Below are 13,490 nucleotides of genomic sequence, written 5' to 3'. Positions count from 1 at the left end.
GGGCCTTGTGTTAAGAGAATTCATGCGTGTTCGCGCCAGCGCCCAAGTACCACGCATCCCACATATTTGGATATGTCCAATTGAGGATATCAGTGGACGTATCGCCACATGTGCGCTTTTGAGCAAACAAGCAAACCTGCCCTTCGCTCTGAGAGCCACACCCCTGCATTCCGCACTGGATTGGGTGCTGCAGCTCATGCTGCCTTTGCCTGCGGGCATTCTTGCCTCCTCTCACACTCTGTTTACATTTTTCGGTATTGCTATTTTTTTTTCCCGAATGCGTGTCCGAATTGCATCGAAGGCGGCCACAGCATTGCTGCTGGCGCTTGTGTCCACGGCGGCAACAGCACCATCCCAAGACAAACACACCAACGACCGCGTTGCAGGTCTTCCCTACAAGGCTGGCGAGCAGCCACTGCACGAAAGTTACGCAGGCCACATCACCGTGCGTCAGTTCACACCTGACAGCGGTGCTGAGAACAGCGGTACGGCAAAATTGTTCTACTGGTACTTCCCCGCCATTGCGCCCAAGGTTGAGAAGCCGCCGCTTGCTCTATGGATCCAGGGCGGGCCCGGCTCGAGCTCCATGATCGGTCTGTTTACTGAGATGGGACCGCTGGAGCTGACCGATGACGGGCAGTTTACGCGTCGTAACATCACCTGGGCCAACGAGTACAACTTCTTGGTGGTCGACCAACCGGTAGGCACGGGGTTCAGCTCTGTCCAGCCACCAGTCAATCTGACGCTAGATGACCTGTATCCGAGTGCTAAGCAGCTTCCTGACAACGCTGCAACCTGGCGCGAAAAGTACCCTGGGGATGTCAACCAGTATGCGTCCATATCCTCTCCCATGACCACAGAGCACATTGTCGGCGAGGCACGCAGCGTGATGCGCGAGCTGATACACCCAAAAGCAGCGTGGCCACCGCAACTCCATCCATTTGTCAACCGGCTCATCGACGGAATGTCGGCGCGCCATTCTCACCACCTCTTGGGATACAACTTTGGCAGCCGGGTCAACGAATTCTTTGTTTACGATGAAATGGACCGTATCCGCGAGATTGTGAAGCCGCATGTGTACGACGAAGCCGACACGTACTTTGTCAACGCGGGCTACACTGGCCCAAAGCCGCCGCGTGACGATAAGCGATCCGTCTGGGAGAAGGCTGGTCTTAGCAACGACGAGTCAGGCGACTTCAGGGACGGGTATGTCACCAACATGCGTGCAGTCGGCAAAGACATGTGGAAGTTCATGCAAGAGTTTTATGCGCTCCGGCCCGAGCTGCGCGAGCACGAGTTTTTCGTGTTCAGCGAGTCGTATGGCGGCAAGTTCGTGCCAGCCATAGGTGTGTACTTTGACGAGCAGAACCAGAAGCTTGGTGAGGGGCATCTGGAGCGCATCAACCTAAAGGGGCTGTCCATTGGCAACAGCTGGGTGCATCCGCCGCTACAGATCCTGGCACACGGCGGTATTGGATTCGCATGGGGGCTGCTGGATGCGAACCAGGCGGACACAGTCGACCTTCTGGCGTTCAAGGCGCTGAACCATACAATGCTGGGCGATCTGGCACGAGGCACCGATGCGCGTAACCTGATGTTCGACTACTTCAAGAATGTCACTGGTGGCATCAACTGGTACGATATTCGGCAGCGCAACCACCAGTACAAGCGTACGTACCTGGACCGCGGCCTGAACCAGCCTGTGGTGCGTAAGGCGCTGCACAGCGAAGACATTGCGTATGGCAAGGACTGGGGTGTCTACTACCACCTGATGGAGGATATCATGCGCACCACCGCTCCGCTGTTCCCGTACCTGCTTGAGCGCATGCCCGTAAACCTGAACCAGGGCCAGTTTGATTTCCGCGACGGTGTGGCTGGAAACACACTGTGGATCAACGAACTCGAATGGACAAACAAGCACAAGTTTGCGCTGGCGGATCGCGACCAGTGGTGGATCGGCAACGAGCTCAGCGGCTACATGCGCCAGGGCGGCGGATTGTCGCACTGGGTCATCTTGAACGCTGGCCACATGTCACCCGGCGATCAGCCTGAGGCATGTCTCAATATGGTGAATCGTATTATCAAGGGCTGAATTTAAAAATGCATATTCCCCTTCGCCATGTGCGCTTGTTTGCATTCGTGGAAATGGATGGTCGGGGGTTTGAGGGAGGGATCGGCTCCAAGCCATGCAGTTAAAGGACCCATGGCAGGTTGCAGGACCGGTCCTCGGCTGGATCCCCCATTGGAGCCATCACCAACTGTGTGGAGAGGAGATCGGCAATTTGTCTCCCTCCCTCGCCCATTGTGCTGCTGGAAAGCATGACTTCGCTGTTGCTCCAATAAATCAACCGTTCACTGTTTGCATTTGCCTGTCAAAGGACATCCCTGCTTCATTGCCACCGACGCCTTATTAGCCTATGCTTGCGGTTTTGTTTACAATGCCAGTCGCCGAGCAGTAGACCCAAAGAGGGGGAGGAGCAAATATGCTCAGCACTCCGTCGCTATGGCGACTTGAGGGGATATATACACGGCGTATCATGGGACCAGGCCGTGGCGTCGATGTACTCCCACATGATAGATGGCCAGGCGCTGCAGTAACAGTGACGGACACGACAGCTCTGCCATTGGTCTTGAGCTGGAGATGCGTTGAATGTATCAAACCCAGGCACCAAACAGCCACCCTGTTTAATAAAATTCTACAGGGTCCACAGTGGGCAGTGACCCAGATTGGCTGGTATATCGCCCATATCCTAGGAAATAGCCAACGTCAGGCAGCACCCACTGAACAGAACATGGAAATGCCGTACATGTCGTCTGGGCAGAGCATTTGGCTTAGAAAAGGCTCGGCTGTACATGTGTCCACCGCTTTTTTCACTCCCAAATATGTATGGTTTTTCTTTGCGCCTCCCCCTTCTTTCTACTATTCGCATGGTGAAAAACGACCTTGGGCATCAGCGACGCATTGCATTGTTTTCTTAAATAAAAAATAAATGGTGACGAGGCCGGTCTCCCTGCCTCATAACCCCCTCAGGTCGGGTTCGGCCACCCCCTCCCTCGCACAATTTCCCGCAGTTCCGGCATGATGGCGCCGCACTTGCTGGGTTTCGTCGCCGTCGGAAACAAGGAGGGCAAGAAGGTGGGGCAAAGGGCGTGAAGGAAAAAATCGACCAGGTATCAAATAAAACCTGGCGAATGTGACCATCTTTTTTTGGCTGACCACCCTGGATTCCCGTTGTTTCCGTTCTCTTCTCTGCCTTTTTCTCCTCCCAGTTTATATTCGAACTTTTTATATCCCTGTACATTTTTCGTCCTTCACCCCTCCTCTTTTCATCCCCTTTCTTAGTAGAGGTCTTACTGGTATGTAATGGCCACCTTTTGATGCTACGTGCGGTGCAGGCAGGCTTGTGACGGGTCTGATGCTCGACTGATGACTTCTGTGATGCAAATTCTTTTCTGGTGGGGAGCTTTCTGCTTTTGAGCTGCGGGACTTTTGTGCGTGCATACATGTTCAGGGTCTGCAGTCGTATAGTGCAGATTTTTTCCTCGATGTTGCAAACGACAAAAAGTCGCTGGAGAGAAGGCAATTTGGGCTGGCTTCTTGTCTGTGGAGCCGCTGCCATCACCTACAGGCTGCGGCGGAGACAGAATGCGCCTCCAGTCGCAGCCAATGAAGCGACTGATTTAAATACAGAACCATGCCACTCTCCAGTGCTAGAACTGCCGGTCTAGTGCCGAAGCTCGGCATTTCTCTGTCTGGTGATCACATCCTCCAAAGTAGCTCTGGTCAGTCGATATCCACAAATGATACCTGCCTCGGCACGTAGGGCGATGGCTTTTAAATGGGGAAGACGTGCTCTGGGTCTGCCTGTGGCTGCTTGTCGGCTGTCCACAGAGCAGACATGGGGAGGCTATCGAGGCCCAGCTTGCCGTGCCATTCACATTATCCATGTTGCTGAATATACGCCGCAACTCCCCCATTGCACACTTTCCCCTGTTCTTTCAGCCTAGTATGCTGTTTTGGTGCTAATAATCTCACACCTGACTTTCCTTTCTTTGGCGATAGAAGAGTGGCCATGGAGCGCACATCCAAAGAGCTGAGCGACTTTCTTACTGACATTGACCTCTTGGAGTACTTGGAAACGTTCGAGCGCGAGGGCTTCGACAGGATTCAGGCGGTAGGTTGATGCCTTCGGTACATGGCCACGGTTGCAGTGATGATAGTACAGCACACCTCAGTAGCCCCCACACCAGCGCGCACAAAGAGTGTGCTTACCCACTATACCAAACTAACCAGCCATTTTTCCTCTGCCAAAACACCGTAGATTGCTGAAATGCGCGAGGCCGACTTTGAAGCGCTCGGCGTTAAACGTGGACACCGGAGGGTAAGTGCAGCTTTTCTTGTTTCTCCCCCAGCCTGCTCAGAGTTTGTCGCTTGGCTGGTTCGGTTTCTCGCCTCTCGGTTCTCACGGGCCACATTGTTCCAAAAACAGGCACTGTGCAGCACCGCACAGAGTGGTTGCACCCCTCTCGCATAAGCCAAACAGACGCGGCAGGGAGGGCTCTATTGCTGAGTCCCGCTCCCTCTTGTCCAGGGGTTTGCGAGTGTCATTTCTGCAGTGAGTGCAGCTGGGTGTTGTTGCGGTAGCCATTATTCACGATGTTTTGGAGTAGCTCTACTCTTGCTCGCACGAGAGCACGGGTGAGCGCCTTGCTGGTTCTATGTCTTGTGCTGCTGGCCACTGCGCTTTGCAAATTGGCAGGTGCTTGCGCAAAACCTGCTATGTCCGCCGCCAATCCTATGTCCATATCCCGGTCGCGTGCCCTGATGGTGATGGTGGTGGCTGGATGAAATGCACTCGACCAAATGCGGCAATTTATGCCTTGGCAACTTTGTGATGCGTATCAGCGCCCTCCTCTTTGCCTCGTATCAGAGCTCTGTCTAGCAGAGTCAAAGCCGGCATTGTCTCGGGCGCCATGTGTGTCCCAGAATCGCCCCAAGGGCATTATTGCGGCCCATTTTCCGTGCTCTATTCAGATATATGTTGGGGTGAAGCGAGCAGGGCTGTATTGCGGCGGCCAGTTTCCCACTGCCATCGCATCATTATTCCCGAAAATGCTGAGATGCGCTTATACTATTGTTGCCAACCTAACCCGCCTTTCATCTTGCACGTCGTGGGTCTATCCTATTGCTCTCGCCCAGATACCTTACCTGCCCTGCCTCGCTAGTAGCAATTAAACACCTTAACGCATGTTTTTCCTCTGCGCAATATGCTTTGCTTCGCATAGCCCATCTAAAGACAAGCATATCAACTGACCTTGCACCACTGTTTTATATAGATACTCGTGCGGAAAGCCCAGGACATCTGCTACCCGGCTCAAATTCAACGAGACAGCCATCCCGGACATTCACCACACCCCGCCCACTCGCCTTGTAAGTACTTGGCCAATAGTTGTCTGAAAATGCTCGTGCCATTTACCACACTATGTATTGACTTTACTGAATACTAAACTACATGTAGCTGGCCAATTCCAAGACTTGGAAATATCGCCTACCTCAAGTGAAGGCGATACATATCCTGGCCGCGCGCAATCAACATCATTCCCATTCCCTGAGCTCCCAGTATCGAGACGCCATACACAGGGCCATCCCCGCATCACACAACTGGACCAGTATCGTTTGACAGACAGCCCACGCCGGTCTGGCGCTGAGGATTCAGCTGAATCCCACCATAGAGATCAGGCACCAAGTGCGCCGCGTCAGGATGTATCGAGGCCAACTGCATTCACGACCCCTGCCCAAGAGGGTTCCAGTAGGACCCCCTATCCAGGGAGAATGTCCTCGCCGCCACTGTCGCTCAGCACTCCCTCACGTGATACATTTACCTACAAGCGGCCATCGCCTCTCACTCTAAACTATCCGTTGACAACTTCGCCGTTACACCAGACTAGCCACCGGCCGAGTACAGACACAACGCCTGTGGGCCCAGCAGGGTTTGTGCCTGGGCCCCTCGTGATAACCACCAGCCAGCTTAGCCCAAGGCCGCGCGGTCTGTCATCAGCGTCATCTGCGCCTAGTCGTACAACACGGTCTCGCCACAGCTCACATGTCAGCACGGCGTCGCCGTACAGGAGGCCCGGCGTCGACCCACATTCGCCACGACTGCCGACATCGGAGACAAGCTACCCGCAAACCAGACAGGATCGGTCACCGCAGTCACCTGGATCGTCGAAGCGGAAATATAAGCGACACCCAAAGAAGGACATTCATGGCCCTGCAAAATGGCGATCAGCGTACCAGCTGTTTCGCGACGATATCTACCAGGAGCTGCAGGGCCAGGGCATCGAGTTTGGGAATATGTCGAAGATCCAAAGCGAGCGGTGGCGTGCCCTGGATGCGGAGTCCAAGGAGCGTTACGAGGAGCGTGTTCGCCAGGATAAGGCGCGGTATGAACAACAGATGGAAGCGTATATGCAAACATCAGAGTACCATGCCTATCAAGCGTACTTGGAGAGATTCCATGCCCAGGAAAACACCGTTAACCGAGTTGGTCGGCCGCGGGGCAGGACTAACTCAAGGTCCAGACAGGCAGTGCAGCACACTGCACAGCGCCAAGAGCCTGATCCAGATCCGTATATCGAGGGCGTGGGTAGGCAGTCGCGCTCCTCATCAATGACGATCGATGATCAGTCAGTAGGCGAATAGAATCAACATGCCACCCACACATGTAAAGCGAATATAATATTGTCTTATTCAGTTGCAGCGTTGAGTATGTGCGATTTTGCTCCAACAGCATTTTAGATAGAATATTCTTATCACAAAGATGCGGAATGTGTCACTACATGCACTGAAATACACAGCGACCATCCTTCCATAGGTGGATAAATCGACTGAACACTTTCTCCAGAATAGTTGTTACATGTGGACGCACAGTATTGACGAGAAAGACATTGCACTCAGGAAACACAGGCATTTAGGCGCTGATAATAGAAAGCGCAGCTGCATAGTGGCAAGAGACGACCGAGTGTGTCTGGTGCGACCAGGTGGGCCGTGGGGCACTTTGAGATACCAGCTTCGTGGTTTCACCTCTCTCACATATTTCCATCAGCAGTCGTGTGGCGAGTAGTGCAGGCCATGCAGAGATCATTGGCAGGAAAGGGGTTGCCTAGGACTTCCATGAACGTAGCCAAGCTCTTTTAGTGCTGCAACCTGAGATCAGGTTGGTGAAAGTGGGACTGTACAGTGAGGTGAGCTGGGCTAGGTAGCTGCACTCAGCAGCAGCCGAGATATGCAGCGACTACGGGCTATCTTGCTAGCTAGAGTTGTATCCGCTGCTGTTGTAATTTCTAGGCTAATATCTAGGCGTGAACCGCGTATATGGCAGAACTCCTGTTGGTAGTTTTTATATTTAAATGGCGGATTCTGTACGCTATGTATTAAACGTATAAAGATGCAATGAAAGAGTGAAGGGGCTCCACCTACATGCCAGGCGGTGGTCAATGTGTCCTTCACCTAGCGTAAAACAACTGAGTTAAGAAAACTGGTGATCTTTAGAGCCAGATGTAGTCCTCTGATCACCAGAGAACTACATATGTAAGCGTTTAGCCTAGGCCGTGGTGGGATCTGATTATCATTACTCTGGAGCCAGCAGTCAACAACGCAGTGCAGATTATCGCTTTCTGGATATTGGCATGCGTGTTTGCTTGGCATTCGTAGTATTGATATTGGATGGCTGATCGGCAACGTTGGCGGTCCAACATATGCTGCGACTTTGAGTACTATCGAGGCAATGCTTGGCAGACGGGAGGCACTCTGGACATCGTACATCATCCACAAGGACCAGCCGCGCTATCTTTTTGGTCACAGCATGCACATGTTTAGGATATGTCTAGTGGTGGTATTCACCTACGTAGCTCCATTTTCCTGTTCCACCAAAACATGTAGAACAAAACCAATCCATTCTGTAACTCGAAGATGTCTCAAGATGAGATAGACGGTATGGAAAACAACCATCCCGACTTCCGCTATGGCCATTGATGATTAATATGGTATATTCGAATACAAGCCATTAAAAACACCAGCCGCAGCTATTGACGTACCAAACCTCGCTATTCCTCTGGACCATACGTAGAGTAGCGCAGCCAGAAATTGTCTACTGTCATGAGCAGGCCCTTGAAGCGCTTATGCACATCTGGAGCCGAAGAAGTGTCACCATTGCCATTAACAATTGTACAGGACATTTTGCTCCAGCGCTTGCAGATTTCTAGTCACCAGTGCGTCCCAGTCCCCGGCTCGCCCTCAATAATCCAAATGCAAAACTGACCTGCTAGAAAGTTTTGCATAGCGAAAGTAAAGGTATACCAGACCATAGAAGCTCCGCGCTAGGATTAACAACGCCCAAGGACCCTTACAGTACCCCTTCAACTGGGCCAGGTGGAATCCCAACCATCACCACCTTCCCGGGACACCTCAAGGCGCTGATCCCCCTTGCCCAGTACCAGATTGCTCGAGAGAATACCTAGACACAGGGCATATGACTTTCGAAAGCTGGACCCATACTGACACCAGGCAAAAACCAGAACTAACATGCGGGGGTCAGCAGGAAACAAAGACGAGAGGAAAGACCGAACAGCGACTAGAGACCTGCAAAGGCAGGTCCAAAACGTGCTGTGCAAAAGTGCGGTGGTGTTACGAATTACAAATGCAGCAAAAAAGCAATATAGTTTCCTTATTTCGACAAGAGTGTGGTAGCAGACTACATCAATGAAATAGGCCATTACAAAACACAGAGCGGCAAGCTATGATGAAATATTTACTGGCTCAGAAAATAGTGAAGGGTGGAGGGCGGTAGTGCAAGTATTGCGAGGAATAGGGTATTTGGCGGGTTAATGTGGTCGAATCATGGGTAAAAATAAAGGACTTGCGAATGAGAGTATGGTGGAAGGAATGTTATATGTAGCGAGGTTTTTTAGAAGAAAAACGAGGAGAAAAGGTTTTGGAAGGAATGAAATCTGCCGTGCTTTTAACATGCTCTGCCAAGGGGTTTTGGCAGGGAGCGAGGAAGTTTTCCTCCTCCCACTTGCCCTCCCTTTCCTATGAATTGTATATTCTTCTGTGAGCTGCACTTGCCGAATACGTGCCCCGAGCAATAAAACCATGCTAAAATTATATTTAGGAGCTGCTACGAACAATGGAAAGTGTCACCAAACTTGCTCTGCAGAGCGTTTTTACATTACATTCGGCTGCGCCAAATTGGCTGAAACAGCCTCTGCTCGCCATAGTGGTGCCCCGGCGGGGGTACGCAGCCTACTGAGTTTGAGAGATTTCCTCTGAATAATGGCTGCGTCCTGAGCTGCAAATGGCCAGGCACGGAACCCACAGAAACAGCAGGCTGGGCTATGATTGCTATGCACATAAGTGATGTGGCTCAAGATGTCGCCAGCAGGTGGGTTTATAAGCCGGTTGGGTCCAGCGAAGTGTCTGGGCTCCTCTCTACGGTATTTGTCTTTTATCCATTCCACCTCCAATATCCCTTGTATCTCATCTCAAGGTTTCTGGTTTGCCCCAGCTCTAGCTCTTCCTCCTTAAATCGCACTTCCTATTAGTCTTACCATGAAGCCCACTGTTCATAGTCCCCTGTTCTTATTTTGGAACACATTATCTACTACCTCAGGCCTGAAAAATCTGTAAATGGTGGCCATCATGATCAGAACTCGGCTCATGAGCTAGAAGTTTGTGGCCTGATCAAGGGAGTCAGGATGGAGTATGACACAAAAAGCATGTTTTGCAGTCCAAAAGCCGCTCTGAAAGCAGTGCATACCGAGTGACCTCCCATTCCTAAGCATTACAAACCTCACATTCAGGTTTGCCAGGAGATCCTTCAGGGTAAAGTGCCTATTGGCCGCACTAGGTTCACGCCAATTTGCTGATGAACTCTTCCACATATGTCCATCTATTACGCAGATTGAAGTGGACCACAACTGGAACCTCATAAGAGATACGCTTCCCTCATATATAGTCAATATCTTGAAACGCCTTCTTACAGGAAGAAACGCCATTTCTGATGATGGGTATTGTCTGTGTTGACATTCGGGGTCCGGAGTCCCCCTACGCCACCATAGACAAGGCCGAAACGCATACGTACAAAGACCCAGACAGACGACCAGCCTTCCTTCTTCCCCTCAGTCAATTTTGAGAAGTTATTTTTCCATGTATTCGATAACCACTCATTCCCCAAGTTAACAGGTAAACTAATGAAGTGTGTGGTTCCTCGCTTAATCGCCAGGTACTGGCAAATATATCTTTCATCTGGCAAACAAGCACAAAGCCCAGAAGGATAGCAATCCCGGGACCAAACGTGCTTCTCAGATTGGCATAAAATTACAGAACCAACAGTGAGAGCAAACCTAGAAACCACTGTCTGTATCAACTATTATCTAATGAAAGAAGAATAGTTCTGCTTCACCATGAATAAAGCCAAGCAAAGAAAGCAGCAAGTAAATCCTGGCCCGAACATTAGGTGAAGGCAATAGGTCTCACGATAATACAGGAATGCTGTTGATGTTAGTTCTGAAGCCTAGGCGAAGGGGCTTGAGATGATGAATGATACCCCTTCCTGCTTGAGATCGTCGCGCGTGTTAGCTAGCACGCAAGGTGTTTCCATTAGATGCGCAACTGCGCAGATGAGCTTGCCCTCGGTGTTTGAGTCTGGAATTGCAATGCTCCCGTGGTCATTGCTGGCAAACCGTATGGCCCATGAAAGTGGGCTGTGCCCTGCAACACTTGGCGCGAGGTCCGCAGCGCGTGGCCCAAGAGTCCGATGCGGCCCATCCAGCGAGGACCCGCGAAGGGTGACATGGGCGGTGTTTGCTACCAAGGTGGTGGTGTACTGCGCCTGCGCAAGGCCACTGACTATGGCTGACGCCAGTGTACTGCACACCGCGGGCAGCCCGGGGACTTGGCCGCTCGAGGCAGCGACACTCAGCGCAATTGTCTGGACTGATAAAAGCAGCCGTGTATACTCCATCCGTGCAAAGGTGTTTCCAAACCCGTAGTGGCTACCTAGAAGACCAAAATGCAGTACCCCCCATGCCTCACAGAAGTGTGGGATGTCTGACGGCTTGGTCGCGGAATATCCCGATACCAAGTGTGTGAATGCGGTGTGTGGTTTCCCGCTGCTGTCGCTTGATGCAGGTGGTGTATATGCTGACGCAAACCCATCCTTGTAAACCCTTTGCGCACGGCTGCTTGAGGACCAGGCTCTCACGCTTTGGAATGACCATGTCTTGCTGTGGTCCTCGACAAGCGCATCCAGGAATCCCTTCAGCAGCCCACCACACGGACCGGAATTAATCCACTTCTCGAACGCGCCTCCAGTTATTGTTCGCCCTAGAAACATCGACTTGTGGTTGAAGGAAATCATGTTGTCCATGCTCGGTATGTTACTCATTGCTAATAAGGAGCGTGGTATACAGTATATGCTTGAGTGTTGAACATATTTATCAACCTATCGCGGGATTTGTTAGTTATGGCGACTCTACACCTTTTATATACTGATTGCAGATTGGCATGGCCATGGTTAGGCCAAATAACATCCCGGCAACCACCACCACATGTATCACACCCGTATAACTCTTGGCAGTTTTCACTAGCTTCGTGGTTTTCCTCAAAAGACAAACACCCCTATCAAACATAGCATCAACCATAAGTATGTGCATTTTCACTCCGCACTATTGCATTATTCACTTTGGTTTGGCCTTCGCGGGGCGGTGACATGTGCAAGCGCGATTATTTCTTAACTCAAACCTCACAGCTCTGAACCCTCACATACCCGCAATGACCAGAAACAAACTGACGATCGCGGTCGAGGGATGCTGCCATGGCGAGCTGGACAACATCTACCGGCAGATCGCCATACAGGAGCAACGCATGAACAAGCGCGTCGACCTTCTAATCATCTGCGGCGACTTCCAGGCCGTCCGTAACGTGGCAGACCTCGAATGCATGTCATGCCCAGACAAATACAAGCAGCTAGGCGGCTTCTACCGCTACTACACGGGTGAGCGCCAAGCACCAATCCCGACCATATTCGTAGGCGGCAACCATGAGGCCAGCAACCACATGCGTGAGCTCTACTTTGGCGGCTGGGTGGCGCCCAACATATTCTACATGGGCGCATCCGGCGTTGTGCGGTTTGGCGGCGTGCGCATTGGCGGGATCACAGGCATCTTCAAGGATTTCAACTTTGAAAAAGGCGTGTTTGAGCGGCCGCCGTTCCGAAGCTACATGCGGTCGGCTATGCACCATGTGAGGTCGTTTGAGGTGTTCAAGATGCTGCAGATCCGGAGCCCGTTGGATGTGGTTGTTTCGCACGACTGGCCGCTGGGCATTGAGCAGTTTGGCGACGTGAACGGGCTGCTGAGGATCAAGCCGTTCTTCACCGCAGAGGTCAATGAGAATAGACTGGGGTCGCCGCCCAATGCATTGCTGCTGGAGCACCTGCGCCCGGCGTGGTGGTTCTCGGCCCACATGCATGTGCGCTTTGCTGCGCGTGTCGGCGCCAGCGAGTCGATATACAGCCAAGGGTGGACGTCAATTGCGCCAAACAGTAGTGGGCATGGACGAGCGGCCGGAGTTGTGGCTGCAGCCAATGCAGATGAGATCGTGGTCAATGACGAGGATCTGTTTGGGGATGACGACACGCCATTGCAAGTAGAGCCAGCCAGTCGGCCGCGGTTTGCGCTCAATCTCCCTCCACCAAGAAACAGCACTGCTGCGCCTGCAACTGATCCTGCAATTGCTCCCATTGCGCCTGCCAGTATGCCTGCTGGTGACGCTGCTGCTGCATCAACCAGTAATCCTGCTACCGAGCCGGTTGCAGCTCGGACACCGCGGGTTCCTGGTCGACCGACCGACTTCCTGGCTCTGGACAAGTGCCTTCCACGCCGCCAATTCCTCGAGATCATCGAGGTTGACGTTCCCGAAGACCACGCCGACCACCCACTCCAGCTCGAGTACGACCCCGAGTGGCTCGCTATTCTGCGGCTAACTACTCGCCACCTGCCCCTCAGCGAATCGCCCTTCCAATTGCCGGCTGACGTGCGCAGCACCGGTACTCTGGACCTGCCGCTGCTCCCGGATTCAGCTATTGCCAGGGAGACAGAATGGGTGAATCGGAATGTGGTTGTAAATGGCCGTGCCCCGATTCCTTGCAATTTTGTCCCAATGGCACCGGTTCCTGAGCCTGGAACTCCCGACTCGGCCCATTTCGGACTGGCAACCCGCGGACATAATGGCCGTATATTCCCTAGTACCAGGGGACGGCGTGGCTACTATGGCGGCAACCCGTATGATTCGCAGCCGTGGCAGGGGCGCAGGCCAGATGTACTGTATCCGAACCCGCAGACCGACGAGCTGTGCAAGATGCTCGATATTGACGACCCGATCACGCAGCGGACTCAGTAGATAGCCTCCCTTTTCCGAAAAACAACAC

General features: G+C 52.4%; 6 protein-coding genes across 6 annotated transcripts; 5 read left to right on the top strand and 1 right to left on the bottom strand.

Annotated features, from left to right (window-relative positions):
- Positions 1-277: 277 nt before the first annotated feature.
- DL89DRAFT_221899 (alpha/beta-hydrolase) lies at positions 278-2,092 on the top strand (the record flags this gene model as incomplete). Its single annotated transcript, XM_040884545.1, has 2 exons — positions 278-721; positions 1,187-2,092. 2 exons carry the CDS (start codon positions 278-280, stop codon positions 2,090-2,092), a joined length of 1,350 nt encoding a protein of 449 aa, XP_040744668.1.
- A 196-nt stretch (positions 2,093-2,288) lies between these two features.
- DL89DRAFT_120268 (uncharacterized protein) lies at positions 2,289-3,177 on the top strand. Its single transcript, XM_040883201.1, has one exon. The coding sequence runs from the start codon at positions 2,484-2,486 to the stop codon at positions 2,988-2,990; it is 507 nt and encodes a 168-aa protein (XP_040744667.1). The 5' UTR covers positions 2,289-2,483; the 3' UTR covers positions 2,991-3,177.
- A 1,145-nt stretch (positions 3,178-4,322) lies between these two features.
- On the top strand, positions 4,323-6,703 carry DL89DRAFT_222098 (HMG-box; the record flags this gene model as incomplete). Its single annotated transcript, XM_040884568.1, has 2 exons — positions 4,323-4,386; positions 5,967-6,703. Coding segments are annotated over 2 exons (801 nt in total), but the record flags the coding sequence as incomplete, so codon positions are not given.
- A 1,899-nt stretch (positions 6,704-8,602) lies between these two features.
- DL89DRAFT_266175 (uncharacterized protein) lies at positions 8,603-8,988 on the top strand (the record flags this gene model as incomplete). The annotated part of the gene is made up of 2 exons (XM_040886995.1): positions 8,603-8,720; positions 8,750-8,988. Coding segments are annotated over 2 exons (171 nt in total), but the record flags the coding sequence as incomplete, so codon positions are not given.
- Positions 8,989-10,213: 1,225 nt separating this feature from the next.
- DL89DRAFT_266174 (uncharacterized protein) lies at positions 10,214-11,454 on the bottom strand. Its single transcript, XM_040886994.1, has one exon. It carries the CDS (start codon positions 11,445-11,447, stop codon positions 10,575-10,577), a length of 873 nt encoding a protein of 290 aa, XP_040744664.1. The 5' UTR covers positions 11,448-11,454; the 3' UTR covers positions 10,214-10,574.
- Positions 11,455-11,833: 379 nt separating this feature from the next.
- DL89DRAFT_222148 (uncharacterized protein) lies at positions 11,834-13,462 on the top strand (the record flags this gene model as incomplete). The annotated part of the gene is made up of 2 exons (XM_040884573.1): positions 11,834-12,548; positions 12,879-13,462. 2 exons carry the CDS (start codon positions 11,834-11,836, stop codon positions 13,460-13,462), a joined length of 1,299 nt encoding a protein of 432 aa, XP_040744663.1.
- Between the last annotated feature and the right edge of the window lie 28 nt (positions 13,463-13,490).

Source organism: Linderina pennispora, assembly GCF_002104995.1.
Source record: "Linderina pennispora strain ATCC 12442 chromosome Unknown DL89scaffold_4, whole genome shotgun sequence".
In the NCBI taxonomy this organism is placed as follows: Eukaryota; Fungi; Kickxellomycota; class Kickxellomycetes; order Kickxellales; family Kickxellaceae; genus Linderina; species Linderina pennispora.
This window is presented reverse-complemented; position numbering and strand designations above follow the sequence as displayed.

Bases quoted from the DNA above. Each gene is read 5' to 3' on its own strand.
- DL89DRAFT_120268 (XM_040883201.1), top strand. From the start codon at position 2,484: ATGCTCAGCACTCCGTCGCTATGGCGACTTGAGGGGATATATACACGG.
- DL89DRAFT_266174 (XM_040886994.1), bottom strand. From the start codon at position 11,447: ATGAGTAACATACCGAGCATGGACAACATGATTTCCTTCAACCACAAG.